Here is a 24,296-nt window from a genome sequence, read left to right as displayed (position 1 = left end):
AAGCTCTTTTAAACAGCAGGCTTCCTTTCCGCAACAAAGCACGCTGCTTCAGATAGCAGAAATGGAAATTCCAGGGGAAATTAGAACATATTAATCCCTGACAGCCTTTGCACAGTTTAAATACCTCCTGCAGCCCTTTCCTCCCTGGAAATAGCTTGCAAGGACACTATGAAAATAGAGAGCCAAAATTATTAAAGCACCTACCTCCACCTGCTCCCTTCCACCCCAATGTTCTCTGGGAGTTTCCACCCAACCTGGTATGGCTGATTAAATCAACACTGCTTAGAAAAATGACTAATAGGTGTAAATCCCAGAGAGTCAGCAATATTTACATGTTGGGAATGCCAAATGTATCTAAGGGCTGGGGTGATACAGGTTCAAATCACCAGTCAGCCAGAAACCAGGAAGCCTACCTCACAGGGTTATTGTGAAAATAAAAAGGGAAAGGAAAAATATGTATACACCCCCCTGAGCACCCTGGATTAAAGGGGAAATTAAAAAAAGGTTTAACAGTAATTATCTTGATTAGGAATTATAATTATTTACACTATTATTTATCATCCAGTTCTGCCACATTGTTCCATACTAGTGTTTCATTGTATGTATTACACAGGTTTTGGTTTGCTGTTTTCTAATCTTGTAATCTAGTTTTATTACATTGTTTATATTATTAAACTGCTCCTTTGGCATAGTTGTTAATTTGTGTAATCTTGCTTGAGTCTCAACGAAAAAGGCAGACTATAAAGAAAGTAAAATAAAGAACTGTAGCCTATGACCAGTGCTGAGATTAATAATGGTTGCAAGAATAACACATAATTTGATTGTAACGCATAATTTGATTAACTCTATACTTATGCCAAATGGATATATAGTACAAATAAATGATTCAGCATGTAGTCATGTCACATTGTTTAGAGTAATAGTTGGTTATCTAAAAAAAATTGTAGACTAGATGCTGAGGAGTAGCAAAATAAGTAGGATTAATTCCAAAATCCTTCAGGTAGTATACTACATTTCAATCAAGCGTATTCGGAGTTTTCTATAAAAGGGTTTTTCAAATTGGATATTCTTACTAACCTAGCTGTTACAGAAAGCCGTTAACATCTGGCACTTTTTGGAAGGTTTGATATACAGTATGTATGGTTTTATGTATGTATTGTATGTTGTGTTCAGTTTGTTTTGTAATTCTTTCTTAATAAATAAAAACATATTTTAAAAAAAATAATGGATGCATGAGCAAATGTGGAATTTTGTACCAAATGTAGCAGTTACCCCACAGGATAATCTTTTTTTTAAAAAAAAATCCATGAAATGAACTTGGGTCCAAATTCCTAGCCACAGTGAGTTCTGGTGAGAGCCTAAAAATGCTTTCCTGAGAGTAAGCCCGATTGAGCAGACCTGAGTAGTATTCTGAGTAAGCCTGCTTAGGACTGTTCTCACAGAATCGGTGTTCTGGAGGAAAGCAAGTGGTCTAGCAGGGAGAGTCGAGCATTATGAGAACTTCTGTTGCTCTCTTGCTCCATGTGCCTCCTTAATGGGTTTATAGTCTTGTCCATACATTTATTGGGCAGTGATCCTCCTTGTGTGCTAGCAGAGGAGCACATGCATGTCCATCATCCTTGTCACAGACATAATTTAATGTGTACAGCAGGTACCAATGCAGAGTCCCACATATGTGGATGAGCCCGATTCAGACTAATGTCCCTCTTTTATCAAGGGAGAAGAATAATGCACATCAGACTCTGTGGTTACAGGCCTCTTCTCTGATTGCCTGTATCATGCAGTTTTTATTTTGTATCATCCATTAGAGCTGCCAACCTCCAGGTGGGAGCTGGAGTTCTCCAGGCTACAGCGACCAATTCCCCTAGAGGAAATATCAGCATTGGAGGGTGGACTCAATGGCATTATACTCCACTGAGGTCCCTCCCCAAACTCCACCCTCCCCAGGCCAAACCTCTAAATCTCCAGGAATTTCCAAACTCAGAGCTGGCATGGAAACCCTATAACGCATGAAGAAGAGAAGCACATGCAAAGGGGTGGGCTTAGACCCCTCTGAGGCATGGCCTTTTTAGTAGTGGGGCCCCATTTGTGTCACTTCATCCTGAAGAATGCTTGCTAAATTCTGTCCTGCTGTACAGAGACCACGGAAACCATCTCTGACATGCCAAGCCTTTGGGGAGAACTAAGTATTTTCTCTGGGCTCTTTGTTTGTTTGTTTTAAATTATATCGTTAATATTCTCAAAGGTGTCCTGAATGTTTCTCCTAAGTAAAACAAGAATACATAAACCAGCTAATTGATCAAGACTTAAGGTGATGCCTGCTCATGTGTTTGTGATGTTGCATTTCCCCTATCAAAATGGGAAAACAAAAATAAAAAACTCCCTCGCAGTCAAAATGACTCAACCAAAGTGACTTTATTTTGGTTGCAGCTACCTGAAGTTGGCCTCTTGGCATAGTCTTGATTTTCTTTTAAAGCACACAAACAAATCTTTGCTTTTCATCATGGAAGGGGAAAAAGGAAATTTCCACCAAAACTCCATTATCCATAACTACTCCAGTCAAAAATCATAGAATATTTATGCAAGTTCAGTTCTATAAGTTATGTAAATAGAATTGTCTTTCTGCAGAAGTGTGGGTTTTGCTCTGAATAGGCAATAGATATGAAAGAAAGCTCTATGCAGAAATCTACAATAAGAGATGCTGTGTGCATCCCATATGTGGGTTTTCCCTCCTCTTAAGGATTAAAACTTTGAAACAAACAATCTTCCCCTTCCAATGTAAGGTATTCTTTGAGAATGGCATCTGTAGCTAAAGCATTTTTTTTTAACTGCCCAAACATATACAATAATGGACAAAATGTTATATTTTCATGAGAAGGAGTAATGTAAAAGTTATTCTAGCAGTTTTATAACCCTGCTAGCACAACAAAGGAGCAATCCTAAACAGGACAACTCAGAAATAAGTCACATCATTTAGTGGGGCTTACTCCCAGGAAAGTGTTCTTAGTTTTGAAGTCAAAAGATCCTGACTTTAGTTCAGTCTTGAATTCTCCTCTCCAGCCCATTTAAGAAAAGATTCAAGTGTTTTGCTATGATGTAGTCAAATATCATTTGTATACACAACATTAAAAGAAAAATGAAACTACAGAAGCAATCAGACAGATATCCTCCTCTCCAGTCTAGCTCTCTCTGCCCTGTAGAGGAGTTGTGAGTATTGCTTATAGACAAACAGCTCATTCCTAAAGGGGGGCGGAGCCGCATAGGAACTGGCGTGGGCCCTATGCCAACGTCCATGCCACTTGCGCCGTGCAAATTGGCACAGATGCTGGCGTAGGGCTACTGCCTCCTATACCTGCGCTGCCTCCCTGGAGGCGTTCCCGGGGCATTCCTAAGGGAGGAGCTGCCTTTAGGCAGCTTTCTAACCCCTTTCAGCCTTGAAAAGTGCCATTTTGCAGGCAGCGAGATACACCTACAAAATCATGGTGCAGCCCTGTGGAACTCCATGGGGAGTTCCACAGAGTTTCTGAAATAAAGAATTTTTCTTTTTCTTTTTTGTGACTGCGCCTCCTTCCAGCCCACATGGAACCCCCACCCCCCACACTCAGGAATGGGCTCAGTGCCTTCATGGTGGGGATGGCCTGTCTCAGAATATCCTCCCATTTGATGCCTACTTGGCATTTACTTGTTTTACACAATTTATATCTCGCATTTCTATCCTCAGAAGGGCCACTAAGGTGGCTAACAATTAAAACATAAATAATAAAATCACATTTTAAACCCATTAAAACCATCCCACCCCAAAAAATAAAAATAAAATGAGAGCTAAAATACATACAAAACAGATAGCAATGGTCAAAGAATTGCCAGGAACCAGGTTAAAACATCCCTGTTTGCCCAGGCTTCCGATTGGAAGTTTTATTCCACCTTTTAGTATTTTATCGCTTATTTCCTACCTGCCAATACTGATGTTTTAGTGACTTGTTTTTAGATGGTTTTACACTGCTTTGTTATTGATAATATAGTTTGATAACTGGTACAACTGGAAATGTTTTATTGCTGGAGATGTTTGTTTTGTTGAATTGTTTTTATTGGATTCCACTGGGTTGGACTTCCAGTTGTCGAGATGCCTTGAGCAGGTCTTTGGTGAGGTGGCATACAAATTCACTAAACAAACTCAAAATATATTTGAATGATTACTAGGGATAAAGAATTGGAGGTCTCCTAGAACATGTCCCATGATCAACTGCAACATTCTTGAGTTCCTGTAGCTAACAGACAGAAATTTCTCAGCAGATGAAAAGGACTCACTTATGGCAGCCTGAAAATCACTAACCTATAGGAATATTTATCTCCATCTTTCTGTTACTATTACAGTAGTAGCAATTCATAGCAATAGCAGCAGTATAATTTCTTTAAAAACTGAGGGGCTTTCTATCCCTGCACCAACCCAGGGCAGCCTGCTGCGCTTCTTCAGGTCCATGAACTGTTGTCTTATAGCCAGTTCAAGTGAGTGGCCTACAGCTGGGGTTAACCATTTCAAGACAGCTAGGGACTTGTTTAGGAACTCCCACTGTTTCAGAGAGGTACACTGCCTTCCTCCCCCCTCCCATTTCCTTTCTTGGATGCTATCAGAAACAACCTCATCCAAATTTACGTTCAATTTTCAATAATATAACAGCAACTTCATTTTCAACATACATCTCAAGTACTTTTGAGCACGAGTAACTTTCAAAGTAATTTCCTTGAGCCACAGTAATGAAAGGGGTACTCACTGAAACAACGTTCACAAAATCATCATCTGACAAAGTTTCTAGCATCTCAATGACAGATGTCCGGATCAACTTCAGTGTCAACCCACTGACGCTGCCACTCCTACAAAGAAGTTTTGTGAAAAACAGCAACAAGTCAATAGGCAGAAAGTAGCTGGGATTTTATAAAACAACTCACAGATTATTTTGGCACCCCAAGAATCTACTTACACATTACCTTTTTATGACATCTACATTACAGTAGATGGTTATCCATCTCTACAATGGACTAGGTAAGCTGCACTTATACCTTCTATACATTCTTGTTTAACTCCTGGAGGATTACTTCTAAAGAAATAGATTTGCAGCAATAGAAAAGTAATTCCCCTTTAGGGACAGCCAACTCTCATGTTTTAGACCACATGCATTTACTCCTCAAATGGGAAAATTGGTTTCTTAAACATTCTATTTAACTTGGGTACATTGTACTGGTAAAGTAGTTTACACATAGTAAAAATACCCTGTAAACACTGATAAAGACACACTCACACGAACTTTGTGGAAATATTTAATTGCCTTTCAAAGCACCAATTTCAATCACTACTACGAAGGTAAAGTAGAAATGAAACAAGCTTTTCAATATCCAAGACAAAGCAATCTGTGAGAAATATCAAAAAATAGCTCTTCTCTAGCCCGTTGGCACTCCTCATAACAAAAGAAGTCCCAAGGATAGCAGCTGAAAGCTTTTTGCATACAGCCAAGTACTCAGATGTTCAACTGCAGAGATCGCATCTCCAATAATAACAAAAACCCACAGAAGCATATTTTAGTGTCAACAATGGACAATGGCAGCTCTTCATTTGTCTTAGAATCAGACAATATTGTTTTCATTGGCATTGCAGAATGAAAATATCTAGTGGAAAAATGAAAAGTCATACCAGTAAATCTATATTCTAAACAACATTAAATAAAACACAATTTCTCTTCAAAATGTTCACTTATCTGGCCTTTAATTGTTTTCCTGCATGTTCCAAAACATCTTTAAAAATGCACACATTAACACTGTGCACGTAAAATAATCCGTATGTGGGGAGGATAAATAATTCATGCGCAATACTAAGAGGGACAGAGAGCAGATGCCAAGTCAGTGGCGCTGAACTTGATTGAGGCATTTGGTCATACAACTCCAAGCCCACAAAGAGCTCTTCTGCCCACAGATTCCAACCCATCCTCACGTATTCATCAACAAATCCTTCGCCCAGGTCTCCATCATTTCTCGTGTATTTCCTCACACACTCTACCAAGTGCCTGCAACTGAGGGCCCAACAGAAGGGCCACAGCTCTCCTCGGTTTCCTTTTATAACTGAAAGAAGCCTCGGAAGTTGCAAGTTCCAGTGGAGGAATGAGTAGGGAAAGGGAAGTGCTCCTTCACCCTTTCCCTCCTGGCTGTTTTCCTTCTTAGCAGAGCCCATGGCTGTTTTTTGCACTAACAAAGAAGAAGAAGACAAACAAGAGTTGGGTTTTTATATGCCAACTTTCTCTACCACTTAAGGAAGAATCAAACCGGCTTACAATCACCTTCCCTTCCCCTCCCCACAGCAGACAGCTGTGAGATAGGTAGGGCTCAGAAAGTTTGGAGAGAGCTGTGGCTAGCCCAAGGTCACATAGCTGGCTTCATGTGTAGGAGTGGGGAAACAAACCTGGCTCACCAGATCAGAGTCCGCCGCTCATGTGGAGGAGTGGGGAATCAAACCCAGTTATCCAGAGTAAAGTCCACTGTTCCTAAACACTGCTCATAGCCACTATACTATACTGGGTCCAATAACAATATATATTTTTTAATTTCCTGCAATGAAAAGAAACCAGGAACATAATCCTGACAGGGAAAACAGGTGGATTGGGAAAAAAATTAAGCAAATTCTTCCTTCCCTTCTCTTTTCGTGCAATTTCTGAAACTGCTTCTGGTAAAAAGAAGAAGAAGAAGAAGAAGAAGAAGAAGAAGAAGAAGAAGAAGAAGAAGAAGAAGAAGAAGAAGAAGAAGAAGAAGAAGAAGAAGAAATAGAGAAAAAGAAGTTGGAAAAAAGGAAGACACACAACTCTCTCTCTCTCTCTCTCTCTGTGTGTGTATATATATATATATATATATATATATATATATATATATATATATATACATATACACATACATACATACACACACACACACACTTGTGTGTCCTGCTTTTTCCAACCTTTCTAATTTAAAAATATTTCACAGTAGTTCTTTTGACCTCCTCTTGCTGGGGGGGGGGGGTCAATCTCCACCCTCCTACATGAATGTCTGACTTGGGTCACTTACGCATCCACCAGAATGAGCATATCTTTGGGAGATGCAGCTCCTTGGATGTACCTGAAAGGGGAAAAATTATGAAAGATGGGAAGTTTTTTAAAATATCATGCTGGTGTTTGATCTACATAACTTATGATGTCAAAAAAACAGACTGAGCCAAATCAAAGTGTCTTCTTGTATCCCAGAAAACAGACATGCACACACACAAATTTGTTAACATCCTTTTTTTCTCAGTAAACCAAGGGTCAGAAGAAACTGCAGTGGTTTCACTATACTCACACATGGATGACACAAGGCCAAAGGGAATTTCAGAAATAAAAGAGATTCATAAATAAAATAAATAAAAAAGATGTTCAATACCATAAGCATGTTCATATTAATACATAGTTAACTCTGACATCTCTTGCACACAAACTACCAAACACATCATGCGGTTCCCTTCATACATGTATGGAAAAGTTGTAAAAACCTTGGGTTGGAACCAGACCATGGCTGTCTTCTACATTTCCATGGGTGCAAGCATTTCTGTTCATGGAATATGCTTTTCCCATCTTCCCCCTACCACAGGAACCCAAAATTCCCCCCAAATCTTTTTCCAGGAGGTCCCTTCTCCTCCAAGAACAGGATTTCAGAGGGGAGCATTCTGGGATGATGTACCAGTAAAAATGTCTAGTCTGGTCCAAGGCTATCCTTAGTATTTATAAATGACAATAATACTTTCACACTTGCTGGGACTACATTCTCTTATCACCTCAAATTATGTTGATGGATATCAAAGAATAACATGTTTTCAAAGCCATACTATAGGAATGATAACTCTTACTGTAACATGCCTGAACAGGAACCAAGTTTAAAGCCTTCCAGAGCTTTTAAGCTAATCACTGTTTTTGCACTTGATGAGTTTTTAATCAAGCCTGTTTTAAAGAAGGCCTTTTGTATTCGAAGTTATCTGGAATAGTTTTGGGGGTTTTTTGAGAGAAAAAAGAGGGATTTACTACATAAAGATGTGGATAAATGTTCTGCCTGGCTCATAATTGCTTACCATGGTCTTCTACGGACATCATACAGATCGATCTTGTTCTGACTTTGACTTTTGTCTACCCATGGAGAAGCTGAAATATGAACAAAGAAATAGGTTAATCTCAGCTGCTAAATATCACAATCACTTTAAATCAATGCAGAAGTTTGCATAGTTGGATCTTTGGCCTTCACTAACTAAAAATGGAACACTCCCCCCACCCCAGACTGACAAATTCATGGAGCATAGAACCATTATAGTCATTAGAGTTAACAGGATGCCGATGTTTCATCTCTGTAAACCATACAGTAAGAAACAGCTTTACGGAAAGGCTCTAGCTTTCATGTTCTCCTGAAGCAGCTGGTTTACTGCTGCTGCTCGAAATGAAATGCTTTGGTAAATGGACCTTTGGCCTGGATTGTCCAGGCTCTTATGTTCTTAACTGAACATGCAGTTCAGTACTTTGGCCACTGAGAATAACAAAGTCTATAGAACTGGGCAGCCTTGTTGTTGCTTGCAAAAGAAGCTAAGAAAACAAATTCCCCTGTGACTCCTCCCCTTCACAGATGCCTTTTTTTCTTCCAGTATTACTTGGTTGCAGCAAGTGCAAAGTTAACAGTAGAAATAAAATCTCTTCGTCATTCCCTCTCTCTTCCTCCGTCCCATCGGCAAAAACAGAATCCCACGCACAAGGAGTCTTAGGAAGCACAATTCTCCAGGGTTTGGAACCCATGCCATTGGGTGGAGAATATTTTGCAGGACTCCATCAGCGTAGGACATGCATACACAATCAGCATTCTAACAGCTATAAATAAATTCCCCAATAAATAAGTCTTATTGATTGCAATCCCTTTGGGCATGATATTTAAGAGCACTGCACCTGGATAGCCCAGGCTAGTCTGATCTTGTCAGATCTCACAAGCTAAGCAGCGTATTTGGGTGGGAGACCTACAAGGCAATGCCAGGGTCATGACACCGAAGCAGGCAATGGCAAACCATCCCTGAACGTCTCTTTCCTTGAAAACCCTGTCAGGGGTTGCCATAAATCAGAAGTGATTTTTTTTTCTAAAGCCTGGATCTACTTTTAGTTGTATATGAAGGTTTTTTTCTTACCAAAGCAAATACCTTACTCCAGAAGGCTTTTATAGTTGGGCATTGCCACCAAACATGCATAGAAGATCCCACATATCTTTTACACCTCCAACATTGATTTGATACTGAAGGAAATAGTCTACTTAACCTATCTAGTATCAAATCCCAGTTTAAGAATATTCTCCCTTATTGCAATATTCATTGAATTTTTTAAATACATTTATGAAGTCTTATCCATTGACTTTCAGATATTTCTATTAGCAAATCCCTTGCCCATATTTCTTTATATATAGTAGTTTTCAGTTCTGCATCAGCAAGTATATCATAAATAGTTGCTACAAACTGTTTCCGTTTCTCAAATCTATTGGGATATCTAGATATATCTATTTGTGATTGTTTGTTCTGTATAAAGCTTCTGATTTGTAGGTATTGAAAGAAAGGCAATACTTCGTCTTTATATTTGTGTTGTGTTTTCACATAAGACATGATTATACCTTTCTTAATAAAATCTATAATTCTGCTCATGCCTTTTCCCTCACACATCAAAGTTACTATATTTACTGTGCAGTCCTAAAGGAGGGTGGAGCTGCTTAGGAGCCGGCATGTCCCCTGCACCAGCATCTGTGCCACTTAACACCAAAGTGGCACAGATGCTGCCACAGGGCCGCTTATGCTGGCAAGTGACCACACTGGTATCCAGGGGGGCGTTCCCAGGGCGTTCCCGGGGTGGAGTTGACATTAGTCATCTTCCAAAACTCTTTCACCCCAGGAATGCCCCATTTTGCAGACGTCGAGTTACTCCTGCAAAATATCTGATGTAATTCCATGAAACCCAGTGAGGAGTTTCACAGGGTTTTGTAAAAAGAATTTTTTACTTTTATTTTTGGTCTGGGAAGCCTTTTAGGAGGTAGCATGGCTGCCTTCCCCGGCCATCACCTAGCTAAACCCCTCTTCAGGATTGTTCTGCTCAGGGCCATGGAAAAGTAAGTATGATGTAATACAGGTGTACAAATTGATGCTTGGAATTCTAATTTGTTTTTATACCTCTCCCAAATATTTAATAATGCTGACCGAACTGCATTGGTCTTTGCTCATGTCTATGCCTGCTTCCTAACCAAATCCAACTATTTAACAGGGATGATTATCCAATCTGTTCAATCTACCATATCTTCTCAACCTACTCTTCACTAAACCAATAGGAAATAATAGCAAGACAAATGGCATCAAAATACCTCTTTAGATTTGGGGCAGTTATCCCTCCTTTGTCCCATGTATGCTGCACAACTTGCAGATGTAATCTAGCTTTCTTTTTGCTTCAAAAAAATTATTAAACATACTTTGAATTTTCTGCAGTGGAGAGTTACATATTTCTAATAGGAGTGCTAGCATGATGAAAAACATTTTTGGCAAGATTTTTATTTTAATACAGAGATCCTGCCTAACCAAGATAGCTTATAATTATAATTAAACCAATTATCTAAATCATTGTCTATCCTTTTAAATAAAGGATTACGATTTTGTTGAATAAACAAAACTATCAGAGATAAGCACTCCTAAGTACCAAATATCATTATGTTTTCCAAATAGAGCCAGTCATATCCTCTATTTCTTGTTTAACTTCCTTGGGGATATTTATCCTCACATACCGATTTTGAATTATTTATTTTATATCCAGGAATTCAACCACAATCTCTTCGAATCTTAATAAGTTTCCCAACTGACTCATATGGATCCTGAAGAGTAAATGCTACATCATGTGCATATAACATTAATTTAGTGGTATCACCTTGATACTCAATCCCCTTTATTAAATCAGATTGATGTATCAGTAATGCAAGAATTTAAATAGCCAAATTAAACACTAAAAGAGAATGCTTAACTCCATGTCCTAATGAAAAATAGGGAGAATAAGTACCGTTCAATATTATTTTGCCCTATGTGATTGATATGTGAAATCTACCAATTTACAAAATTTATTCCCAAAGTTAAAGGATCTCAGTACCTCTTTAAGAAAAACCCAGTCTATTCTATCAAGTGCTATTTCAGCATCAATAAAATATAATAATTTTGGTGTACCGCTAGTCTGGAACAGATTAATTAAGTTAATCAAAACCTAGTGATCCATGTCATTATTCTACCTTTTATGAATACCGTTTGATCAGTACCAATATAATTTGCCAAGATTTTATTGAATCTCATGGCCAAGACTGCTGTAAAGATTTTATAATCCAAATTTAACAAGAATATGGGATGATAAAATCTGTTTCTGGTGTATCCTTCCCTTTCTTTGGGATCAATGTAATATTGGCTTCTGCCCAAGTATCTGTCATGTTACTTAAATCCTGCATAGTTTTGGTAAATATGGAGCAAACATTTCTGGGCATATTTAATAAAATTCATTTGTGAATTTGTACGGCCCTGGGGCCTTATTAGACTTAAATTCTCTTATATTCCCAATTACCTCTTGAGTTGAAATGGTTTTGTCTAATAATTCTCAATTTTCTATAGTAAGACTATGTACTTTTTAAGTTATTTAAGAATCCTTTTCCAACTTTGTCAGTGCTTTCCACAGAATTTAACTTTTTCAAAAAGTTCTGAAATACCACTAGTGTTTGCACATCTGTTTGAGCTATTATTCCTTGTTCTGTTCCTAATTTCATCACTTGAATTCTTTCTTTTTTTCTGCAAGAAGTTGAACTGGAATTTTTCCAGGTTTATTCCCATAATCAAACATAGTTTGTTTAGCTTTTAACAACAATTTAGCTGCATTCAAGACATCAACGCAGTTTTAATTTATCTTTGGCTCTCTCCCATTGTAATCTATTCTCTTTTGCTCTAGTTATCTGATGTTTTCTCCCTTTCTCTGCAATATCCATCTATTAATTCTTAGTTTCTGTCTTTATTTTTTTATAATAGCAGGCTTGGGAAATTAAATAACCTCTCGTGTAAGCTTTGAATGAGCTCCAAACAGTCATATAATTAACATCCTGAGTATCATTAATTCAAAACAAAAAGGATGTTTCTGTTTTTATTTATTCAATCAGCTCTTTAGTCTGTAGTAATAAATCATTTATCCTCAATTCCTTTTTCAGTGCCTCATTTTTAAGATTGAATTTAAAACAATCAAAGGTGAATCCTCTGCATAAATAGCTGCACCTATTGATACATCCTTGGTTCTTTTTACCATGTCTATGTCAGTGAAGATGTAGTCTATTCTGGAGAGGGAATTATGTCTATGAGAAAAGAACATATTTTCCTTCTTAACTGGATATTTATATCTAAAAATATCCAACATTTCCATAATCCTTTAATCATATCTTAAAGTTTTTGGGAATTCGTGAAATAGTTCCTGAAGATGATTAAAACTTATAATCAACTAATAATCAGCTTAAAGGAGAAACCATAATTGTCAAGGATGCGAAGATTCTGTGCTTAAAAGCATCTGTGGCAGATCTTTTCTAAGAGGTACACAATGTATTGGGGAGGACAGCAACTTCTTAAGGCCTCTGTAGCATACAATCCTAGGCTAATTTAGAGTTGTCCAAACCCAGTTTCATTTTTATTTATTTATTTTGTGGACCTATGCCACTAGTGGCGTTATCACTTTGATTAATAATAACTTTACTACCCCTGAACAATTGGTGGAAGGTCTTTTATGTGATCTGTACTCTGATTTCTCCATCTACCCAATATCTGATTTCTCCATCCAAAAAAATACCATTATTCAGATGTCATATTCAGACAACATCAGTCTTCTTCAGATGGCTATTATTTAAAACATGAAATTCTATAGAACAGAGCTTGTATAATCCCCGTGGGTTACATAAGTCCATTAAAAGCTACCTGCAAGCTCCACATGGGAAATGTCACCTGATTTCAAACATGCAAACAGCCACCTGCTATACAACCTTATAGAGAATAGGTCATGTGCCAAACTATTTTGTGCAGTAGACTCCTCCCACCCACCCCTCCTGAACTGGGTGAGGAGACGTTTTATGTAAATGTTTTGCCATTATGAGAAGGTTTATTGCTGTCACTTTCATGAATGAATTGTACCATATAACAAATTTTATTGTTTCTATGAACGCTGTTTCTGGGATGAAACAATCATTTTCAATAAAATTTGCCCTAGAAGGCCTTAAAGTCTTTTTGGTTCCATGCTTTTACCTTTAGACAATATCAACCCTGTTAAATACATTTATGATTTTTAAACCACTCAATATAAGGTTACCTTGCAGATTTTTAAACTTATTCATATTGATTTGATCTCATTCCCCTGTACACTAACCTGCTTTCCTCAAAGCAATACTAATTTTGGTAAAATCCAAGCACTATGTGGCCCTAGGGCTTTGTTGATTGCAAAACCAACTGATTATCATGTTGCAGAAAGCCTTTTCCTTTCTAGAAACATTTCTGGACTATAAAAAATTCATTTCCTAACAGTTAGACATCTTTTAATTATATAATCACATTACCCTCATATATACAAACTCTGGGCATGACCCAGCCATAGTCAAGCAACTGTGCCATCCTATGCTTGCTTACTCAAAAGTAAATCTCACCAAGTGGGATGCAGCTGACAGTTCAGTCCTAAACAAAGCTGTCCCCTGTCTTAGCCTACTGACGTCAATGGAATTAGAAGGGTGAAACGCGCGCTTAATAGGACTGCCAACTCCAGAGTGGGAAATTCCTGGAGATCTGGGGGAAGTAACTGGGAAGGACAGAGTGCAGGGAGGGAGCTCAGCAGGGAAATGATGCCACAGAGGCAGCAGCCTTTCAAAGCTGCCATTTCCTCCAGGAGAGCTGCTCTCTGTAGTCTGGAGATCAGTTGTAATTTCAGGAGAACTTCAGGCCCCATCTTTAGATTGGCAACCCCACTGCTTAAGATTGCATTGTGAGTTACCTAAGATCTCAAACATTTGCCTACTTAAAGTTCCATTTGTTTTAATGGGATAGAAACAGACTGGCCTTTAAGGTGTTTACCTTTGCTGAATCGTGGCCCTTTTTCATATTTATTTACCCCAGACTACATTCAACTAGACTGTGCTTTTACTATAAAGCTGTATATATCTGAGATTAGTAGATCTCCTTGTAAATTACAATATTACCAGTGAAAATTAATTTGATAATACAGAAATAATTAAAACAATAACTTCCAAATGTACTTCTTGTCTTCAGCTTTATTTATAAGCATTTAAATTGTTAAAGTTATTTTTCCCCATTACCTGCTTGCTAATTATTCTTTCAAAAACTGAGAACAGAATTTATATTATACCTCAAAGAATTCTTCCATGGATCTTGAGTGGTGTAGTGGTTAGAGTGTTGGACTAGGATCTGGGAGACCCTGTTCAAATCCCCACTCTGCTATAGAAGCTTGTGTGACCTTGGGCTTGTAACACACTCTCACCTTAACCTCACCCATAGGGATTTTAAGAAGATAAAAATACAGGAAAAGCGAACAGTGCAAGTCCTTTTGGTTCCCTGAGGAGGGAAATGAAGGGGGGAAAGTACCTCAACGAATTCTTAGATCTTGGTAATGAGCCCATGTGTGTGTGTGTAAAGTGCCGTCAAGTCGCAGCTGACTTATGGCGACCCCGAAAACCAAAAATGACTTCAAGAGAGGGAAAGTCAGCTGAGGGAGGCTTATGTTTTAGACACGGTCAGTCTTTTAAAACAGGTTTTATGACTTCTCTAGGGAAGAATGCATTTCTAACAATAGAACAGCATTGCAGATGGCATTCCCTCACAATTCCATCCCTCACTGCCATGGTAATACTAGAATGAGGGAGATCCATGTGTGAGGGTCTGCCAGTACTATTACTGCCACATCATGGGGAACTGTTCAATTCTGTCCAGCCCACCAAATAAGATCTGCCTCCCACGCCCTCCTTCAGAGGTGAGGTGGATGGCAACCGGAGACTGGCCTTTTGTTATAGTGACATTTTGCCTTTGGAATGCCCTTCCCCTTGAAGGGGAAGGGCACCTATGCCACTTGGCACCTATGCCACAATGTTTCAGTTGCCAGGCCAAATTCCTTCTTTTTACTCAGGCTTTTAATTAGGGGATTTGCTCTGTTTACATTTTTATAGTCTTGTTTTTAGCCTGTGAATTTATTCTGCTTGACATTTGAGGCTTGGGTTGGTTTCTAATGATGGGTTTTGGTTGTGAATTGTTATGGTGTTTTATGTTTTTATTAAGTATTATTTCTCTAAGCGGCCTCAGGTTTCCTGGAGAGGCAGCATAGAAATTTGCTAAATAAATAAAAAAGAAGTCTCCAGTTGACTACCGGTTATCCCATAATAAAACCATTAGTCCTTAAGGCACCTTCTGTCATTCTCCTACAAGCCTACTAAGCAACACAGCAATGTTCCTTGTTTGATAAGAATAGAAACTCAGCAGCTTTGAAAATGGAGTCCAGCAACAGCACTGAAATAGAAGCTAATAGCTTTGGCTGCCTTTCTAAATGTTACTTGCCAGACTATTAAAAGCACCATTTTCATTCTTCACAAACAGCAGACTAAAAATTTAATGTATTCACAATTTTGTGGAAAAAATCCATACAGTGATAATGAATCACTTAACATGTGTGGGTACTCCAATATGGAGACTGCAAGTGTCGAACAGAAAACAGTGGGAGACAAAGCAAAGTTTGGATGAAATAAAAATTAGTTCCCGATAAATAGATTGCAGCCTGTCTTGCTCATGTTCCTCCCACTTCAAGCAAGAATTTAATTTGAGCACATACACAATATACATAATACAGATTTGTACTAGCAGAAACCAAATGGCGGGGTCTGACAACAGGTTCTAAAATTAATTCAAGTCGAATTTGTGCATGTATGGCACAGTTGCTACTTGGAAAACATCTGAGGGGAGACACCCCTCTTGTCTAACGTTATTTAATTGTAAATATATCAACCATGTAATTTCAAGCCCTCTTCTTCAAGGGCTTGCAATGAATGGCTGAAATCACCCACAATTGCTTGGGAGCTATGAATGGTGCTGATTATAATTTGCCATGTTGCCTGCTCATAAAAATAACTGTTGAGAGGGACTCTGGCTGGAGTGACATTTCATACAATCTGCATCATGCCATCATGATGCTGCCATCTTGTTGTCAAGGTTGAAGTTTTGTTTTAATGGGACTGACTGACCACTGCAGACATTCAAGCATGGTAGTTAGGAAAATCCGAAGCCTTAAGTGAAAGGTATAACTTTCATCACCAACATTCTCCGCCTTTCTTTGTGAAATCAAACTCACGTTTATTTCTGACAAAACCACTGAATGGTTGTAAAGTGGCCTCTGATTAGGGGATTGGAGCACCTTTCCTATGAGCAGAGGCTGGAGAATCTGGGCCTTTTCAGTCTAGAAAAAAAAGATGGCTAAGGGGAGACATGGTAGTGGTTTATAAAATTATGTACAAGGTGGAGAAAATGGATAGAGGAAGTTTTTTCTCCTTCTCCCATAATACTAGAACTCAGGGGTACTCAGTGAAATTGCTGAGAAATATTAAACTGTAGAATTCACTGCCAGTGGAGGTAGTGATGGCCACGACCATATTTAGCTATAAAAAGGGGTTAAACTAGGGATGCCACCCTCCAGGTAGAACCGGGGGATCCCCCGGAATTACAGCTCTTCACCAGACTACAGAGATCAGTTCCCCTGGAGAAAATGGATGCTTTGGAGGGTGTACTCTATGGCATTGTACCCCACTGAGGTCCTCCCCAGGCTACATATCCAAATCTCAAGGAGTTTCCCAACCTGGAGCTGGCAACCCTACCCCTCCATCCCTTGCCAGTGGCCAAGGGGGCCTTGCAACCCTGGTTAGACAGACTTATAGAGGAGAAGTCCATCAGTGGTGACTAGCTTTGATGACTGGAGCCTCCATCTACAGAGGCAGCAAACCTGTGAATACCAGTGCAGGGAGGCAGAAGAAAGGGAGGACCTTGGCCTCTATGCCCTGTTTGGATGGCCCTCCAGGGCAATTGGTCGGACCCTCACTGGTCTGATACAGCAGGGATCTTCTTATGTTCTGACTTTTTCTGATAATTTAAAACTTGATGTTGGCCTACCCTATGTTTGGAGGGGGCAGAGTTTGTTGGTAGTGACTGATTTGGGAGGGGGGAGAGAGATGAAAGAAGGATGCAGCCTCAGATCATCAACTTTTTTTGTTTGGTTTTTACTTTGAACAGATATTAGAGATGCTGTAATGGTACATTTTACCCCACCTGCCCCTCACAACAGTACTCCCATGGTAAAACCTTCCTCTCTACAGCCCGCCCCCATGGTAAAACCTTCCTCTCTAAAAAGAAGATGCTACCCTCGTCTTAGTAAGAATCCTTGTCTTAGTAAGAAACTGAGGTCCTACATATTAACAACTATGGATGTGGTGAATTTCACATCAAATGTGCTTTGACAGTCAAACATACTGTGTTTGACTCTGTCAATCAGAAGGGAGCTGATTACTGAGCCTGTTCGGTACCAAATGACTTGAATGACTACAGAATGAGTCTGAATCAAGTTTTTGCAAACCTGTGCATGTGTGAATCCATGACAACGGATTGGATCCAGCCAATCTTTCTCAATTCCTTCTCTTCTCAGTCACATGTGGCTTTTTGTCCATGTTGGTGCTCTTTGAGTGCTCAAAGAAGTCCCCTTCCTTCTGGTTTTCACCAGTGGAAAAACTGGCTGGATCCAGCCAGATTACTTTCATAAGATAATTTTATTCTAATGAAGTTAGCAGCTATTATGCTTACAAGGTGAGGTATGATTCATCTTTCAGCAAAAAACACTTAAGCGTGACCAAGAAATTTTTGAACTTTGTATATAAATCTATTGAAATTTAGATTTAAAAAAAATTAAGCTTTGAAGAACCAAAGAAGACTGGATGATCATAAAGGCGGCATAGGAAAAAACTAGTTCATTAGCAGTAACACAAATCTTAGAGAACAAAGAGAATAAATGTGCTGCCGCTTACTGCAATGGTATAATGAACTATTGATTTACAATTACAATCTAAATTACATCAGTAATTAAGAAGGAGGGGAAAAGAAACTAGGAATGGGATGTGAAATGGTCCATCCTTCAGCATCAAGCAAAATTTAATCAAAGTCAGAGTTGCCTTTCTGTGCATGGCTTTTGGCCAGCTCCCGGAGAGCTCTTCAGAAAAGCATTTTGGTTCGTTTTTTTAAAAAACACGTTGAAATCTATCACAGCTGACTGCTCCATATGGCTAAAAGGGTTGTACAGTTTTCTCCCCCCAATTGTCCTTCATGACACCCTCAAGCAGGTTCCAGCAGAGGGCTGTACAAAGACTTGTCACATTGTAATTTGCAGGCGCGAGAAGCCATGGCACAGGCCGCTCATCCATTTAGCGATGTTAAACCCAGCTGACCTCCCCATGTCCGTGTTTGAGTGAAGTCAGACACCAAGGCTGAACTCTCAATTAATATGTGTGTGTGTGAAGTGCTGTCAAGTCGCAGCCGACTTATGATGACCCCTTATGGGGTTTTCAAGGCAAGAGACTAACAGAGGTGGTTTGCCAGTGCCTTCCTCTGTATAGCAACCCTGGACTTCCTTGGTGGTCTCCCATCCAAATACTAACCAGGGCTGATCCTGCTTAGCTTCTGAGATCTGACGAGATCAGGCTAGCCTGGGCCATCCAGGACAGGGCCTCAATCAATATACACAAGTTAATATTTGCCATCACACACCCTCAAAAATCTGGTTCAATTAAAATTCTTGGCAACCCTCAGAAATGACTATAATATAAGCCACTTGTGATATGGGTGTCACCAGTGGGATAAAAATATTCAAATAAATAAATAAATAAGCAAGAGGCAGAGAGAAAGAACCATTGGCAATCTTTTCCTTGTCCAAAAATTGCACTTAACAACTAGTTGCCAGGTTCACTATGGCTCACGAGGTGAGCTAACCAGAGAGATTCCTACCAACCAGGGAGTGAAACAGCGGTGTGTGTTGGCCCCCTATCTCTTTAACCTCTTTATAAATGACCTTGACTCAGGAAACCAGAAAGCAAGTAGGTACCAGGAAACACCCTGGTAGATGCCATGGCACCCATAGGTGCCACGCGTAGGATCACTGACACACACCCACAGATTCTGATTCATGGAGACAATATTAATATATCTCAAATCCAGAGACTGGAGACATGTACAGACAAGACTGTTCTTTCTACAAACATGAAAAGCCCCAGGTCTGCAAGGAAAAAAATCTGAAATCTAGAAAAAAATACATTGAGGGGCTAAAAATAGAGAAACAGCACTTATAGTTGTAAGATACAAATGCCTTCTCAGGGGCCACTGTGGGGTTTGCTAGACAACCACAACAGTATTGCCAACCTTCAAACCTTCATTTCTGTTAGTAAAAGGCAGGTGGAGGGGACAAGGCCCTTTCCAGAGCTCTGCTGCTCTTTGAGGGAGGAATCATTGGGGCCAGGACCATCAGCAACCACTGGGCAACTTGATATCAAATGACTTAGTTAAATTGTGGAACTCCCTGCCCGAGGATGTGGTGATGGCTGCCAGCTTGGAGGGCTTTAAGAGGGGAGTGGACATATTCATGGAGGAGAGGGGTATTCATGGCTGTTAGTTAGAATGGATACTGGTCATGCTGCATACCTATTCTCTCTAGTATCAGAGGAGCATGCCTATTATTTTGGGTGTGGTGGAACACAGGCAGGATGGTGCTGCTGCAGTCGTCTTGTTAGTGGCTTCCTAGAGGCACCTGGCTGGCCACTGTGTGAACAGACTGCTGGACTTGATGGGCCTTGGTCTGATCCAGCAGGGCCTTTCTTATGTTCTTATGACTTGCATGACTCACCCTGGCCTGGCTGCATGTAAAGTCTAGTCCTCCTACTGGCATAAAACGGGTAGGATTCACATCACACTAGGCTTTGAGCTGAAGTAAAATTCTTGAAATGCAATGCAGGATGGAATATGACTTCTGCATTTCACAAGAGTCTAAAACAAACGACTTGAAGGATAGTTGGGGAGAAGGCATTCCTTCAGCATCCTTTTGCCTTCTGCCTGGAAGCAAGGAGAGAGACCAAGACAAAATAAGACCTACTCTTTCTGATGACTCAGACTTTTAAAGCAACTAGTTCCAGACTTTCGCAGTCATGAGTTTTGAAGACACCACCAATGAAGTGTATGCTGATGTAATCTAACTGCTAGGACACAAAGGGATGGGGAAATGCAATGCAATTCATAACATAAGACTTGTGGGCTGCTGTTTGCCAGGGGAGACCATGCCATCAAGGCCTGAGTTCCTCCAGGTGCTCAGCCCTGCCCCTTGACTGCTCAGGCCTGAAAAGGTGCTGCTACCTGGGTGCTGCTTGCCAGGGGAGACTATTCCAGTTGCTCAGTCCCACCCTCTGGCTGCTGCTTCTTTTTTATTATTACATTATGATTTTTAGATTGTTGTTCGTTTTTTGGTATCTGAAGAGCCCCGTGGCGCAGAGTGGTAAGCTGCAATACTGCAGGCCCAAGCTCTGCTCATGACCTGAGTTCGATCCCAACAGAAGTTGGTTTCAGGTAGCCGGCTCAAGGTTGACTCAGCCTTCCATCCTTCCGAGGTCGGTAAAATGAGTACCCAGCTTGCTGGGGGTAAAGGGAAGATGACTGGGGAAGGCACTGGCAAACCACCCCATAAACAAAGTCTGCCTAGGAAACGTCGGGATGTGACATCACCCCATGGGTCAGGAATGACCTGGTGCTTGCACAGGGGATCTTTACCTTTTACCTTTAAGCCACTTTGAGACTTGCTTTGCAGGAGAAAAGTGGGATAAAAATATTCAAATAAATAAATAAATAAGCAAGAGGCAGAGAGAAAGAACCACTGGCAATCAATTTGGCATGAAAACCAAAGTTCATTTTAAATCATTCCAGGCCATAAATGCAAATTGCATCAAGATTCAGAAATTTAATTTATTTTCTCCAACTTTCTTCCCAACCATTCAGTAACAAACATGCTCTTACAGCTGGCATAAGTATGACAGATACGCCCAAATGTTGGTGGTGTGGGCTTCGGTTTTAAATTTCATGGTATTAAAATAACTTGCACTTGCATTTCTTTGTTCATTCCTCTCTTTGCTGGAACAGCAGGAATGTGCAGAGTGTTCTACATTTTATTTATTACTTCCCATCTTTCAGCCCACCTATAGAGCCGAGATTGCAACCTGGCACTTCCTTAAATTTTCCAGTGGAATTCATCTGGGTTGTTTACTGCTAGCTCTTCCTGACTACCACACAGAAATGTCAAAGTTGTGCATAAAAGAAAACAATCGCAATCATGGAATCCATAATTGGTGTCATCACAGCAATTAAAAACGGAAGTCTTGTGAGTGGTTTAATAAAAACAATACAAACTGCAATGAAGCTCTGCAAAACAACACACCCGAATACCTGCAGTGTAAAAGAAAATCGACTCCTCTTCATCATGAGAAATTGAACGACTAAACAACATGGACTCAGATTAAAACAATGAGAGGTTTTTGTTGTTGTGTGGAACAAAACAAAAAGAGAGAAGGATAATGAAACTTTCAGGATCCTTTAAGTCAAGTCAAGCTTCCCTCTCTTCCAAACAGCTCCCCTTCAGGAGATTGCAGGGAATGTGTGTCTCGCTGTGATTCTATACATGTGCAGTGAACATGTCAGGAGGCAGGTCTGGAGCAGCAGCCACTAGGGCTGTTGAATTAAAAAAAATTCGGTATAGTTCGGATTCGGCTGAATTCGGCCCGTTTAGATTCGGGATATGCCGAAGTCCGAACTCCCCCACTTCGGGTCTGTGTAATTCAACGGGAATTCAAAGTTCGGGAAAAAAATTTGGCCGAATAAAGCCATTAAAAACACAACCGTGCCTTTCCGCGGCTCTGGGGGGCATTTTTGGGGGTAGAGGTCCCAAACTTTCAGAGGAGCTTCAAAGGACCCTTCTTGCCAGACCCCCCAAGTTTTGTAAAGATTGGGTCAGGGGGGCTGAGATATGGGCCCCGAAAGGGGTCCCCCCACCCTTAATGTGCATCTCTGAGCAGAGCTTGCCGCCCACGCACAAAGCTCCCAGCCCCGACAAACAGCTGATGAGAGCAAGGGCGGGGCAGCTGCTAAGAACTTTGCAAAGCAACACAACTGCAAAGCAACACCTTTGCAAACATGCAAAGGGTGGGGCAGGTGTGAAGAATTTTGCAAAACAATACAACTGCAAAGCAACACAAGCACACAATGCAACACCTTTGCAACAGTGCAAAGCAACACCTGACACCTGGGAGTTTGCAAACCATGGAAAGGGACAGAGGCAGCTAGCTATGCATAATGAGCAGGAGAGGGTGGAATTTCTCCTTTTGCATTGGACTTGGGACCAGGCAGATGCATTCTTTAAGTCACCATCTGAAAACCAGTTTTGAGCAAGCATCAAAATAACCTAACTGATCTTATGAATGAGGGAAAACCTGAAGACATAAAAACGAAGCCCCCCCCTCAAACCAGGGAGAGAGAGACTGGAGGGGGAACACACACCCCAGGCAGAACCGGCAAAAGCCCCCTTTGGCTTCCCCCCCCCACAGAAACTGCTCCCTCCCCCCACACACACAGACTCTGCTTTCCCCCCCCACACACACACACACAGAAAAGAAAAATTACAGATTAAAGCCCCCAAAGGGGTCTTACTGTGGCTGTCTTCTGTTCCATCAGGAGGGGCTGGGAGGCTGGGTAACCCAATATGATTCCATTTGTATCCAATATGAGATCCATATGTATGCATCTCTCGAGGGTGGTCCATTCATCCCAATAGGGAAAAGGGGAAAGCCCGTATCTCGGGGGGCCCTGACCCAATGTTTACAAAACTTGGGTGGTCTCTTAAGAAGCCTTGTCTGAAGCTCCGCTGAAAGTTTGGGGTCGGCACACCCAAAAATGTGCCCCCTGCAGCCACGGAAAGAGAAAAGGGGGGGCGATATTTCTGCCCCCACTGAACCCATCTTTACAAAAATTGGGTGGTCTCTTAAGAAGAATTGTCTGAAGCTATGATAAAAGTTTGGGGGCTGCACCCCCAAAAAAGCGCCCCCTGCAGCCACAGAAATGGAAAAGGGGGAAGAGGAAAAAGGGGTGGAGCCCATATCTCGGGGGGCCCTGACCCAATGTTTACAAAACTTGGGGGGTCTCTTAAGAAGCCTTGTCTGATGCTCCGCTGAAAGTTTGGGGTCGGCACACCCAAAAATGCGCCCCCTGCAGCCATGGAAAGAAAAAGGGGGAGCCCATATCTCGGGACCCTCTTACCCAACGTTTACAAAACTTGGGTGGTCTCTTAAGAAGGCTTGTCTGAATATCCCCTGAAAGTTTGGGGTCTGTACCCCCAAAAATGCGCCCCCTGCAGCCACGGAAAGGAGCGAATGTGCACAAGCACCCCCGCACACACACACGAGGATTTCTCTCTCTCTCTCTTTCCCCGGCGGGGCCGCACATCAGCTGATTCCTCCAGTACTCAATCCTGACTGATTGGCTAGAAGAAGACCCAGCTTGGCCACCAATTGGCCGGGGGAGGAGAATGCTGCTTACTGAAGGTTATGCTGCTTACTGACGGCCCCGAATTGGCCGGATTTATTCGTGAACTCCCGAACTCACTGAATTCGCCCCCCCCCCGGTTGCCCACCATTTTTGAGTTCGGTTCGTCCCGAACTAAAAACCACCGAATTCAAGGGAAATTCGGCTGATTTTCAGTTCGGGCCGAACCGAATCAACAGCCCTAGCAGCCACACTGCACTTGATGGGGGGGGGGGCTGTGGCTCAGTGGTGGAGCATCTGCTTGGCATGCAGAAGGTCCCAGGTTCAATCCCCGACATATCCAGTTAAAAGGACTAGGCAGGTAGGAGATGTGAAAGACCCCTGCCTGAGACCCTGGAGAGCAGCTGCCGGTCTGAGTAGACAAAACTGACTTTGATGGACCCAGGAGAGTCTGATTCAGTATTAGGCAGTTTTGTATGTTCCTGTGTTTGACGTCCTTCCAGCTGCAGCCTAGAATTGATCCTACATGCAGGGGCACTATACATGCACATATTGTTGTATGAGAACAATCCTGTTCTTTACAAGTTCTTGACCT

General features: G+C 40.9%; 1 protein-coding gene across 1 annotated transcript in view; it reads right to left on the bottom strand.

The window, feature by feature from the left end:
• Positions 1 to 24,296, bottom strand: part of CACNA2D1 (calcium voltage-gated channel auxiliary subunit alpha2delta 1) — a 437,349-nt gene that overhangs the window by 106,794 nt on the left and 306,259 nt on the right. Inside the window, exons 8-10 of the mRNA XM_056846470.1 lie at positions 8,120 to 8,189; positions 7,087 to 7,137; positions 4,773 to 4,872 (exon numbers count right to left, since the gene is read on the bottom strand). Coding sequence (XP_056702448.1) covers positions 4,773 to 4,872; positions 7,087 to 7,137; positions 8,120 to 8,189 — 221 coding nt within the window. The remainder of the gene's footprint in view (positions 1 to 4,772; positions 4,873 to 7,086; positions 7,138 to 8,119; positions 8,190 to 24,296) is intronic.

The sequence above is a fragment of the Euleptes europaea genome, chromosome 3 (genome assembly GCF_029931775.1).
Source record: "Euleptes europaea isolate rEulEur1 chromosome 3, rEulEur1.hap1, whole genome shotgun sequence".
Taxonomy (NCBI): Eukaryota; Metazoa; Chordata; class Lepidosauria; order Squamata; family Sphaerodactylidae; genus Euleptes; species Euleptes europaea.
This window is presented reverse-complemented; position numbering and strand designations above follow the sequence as displayed.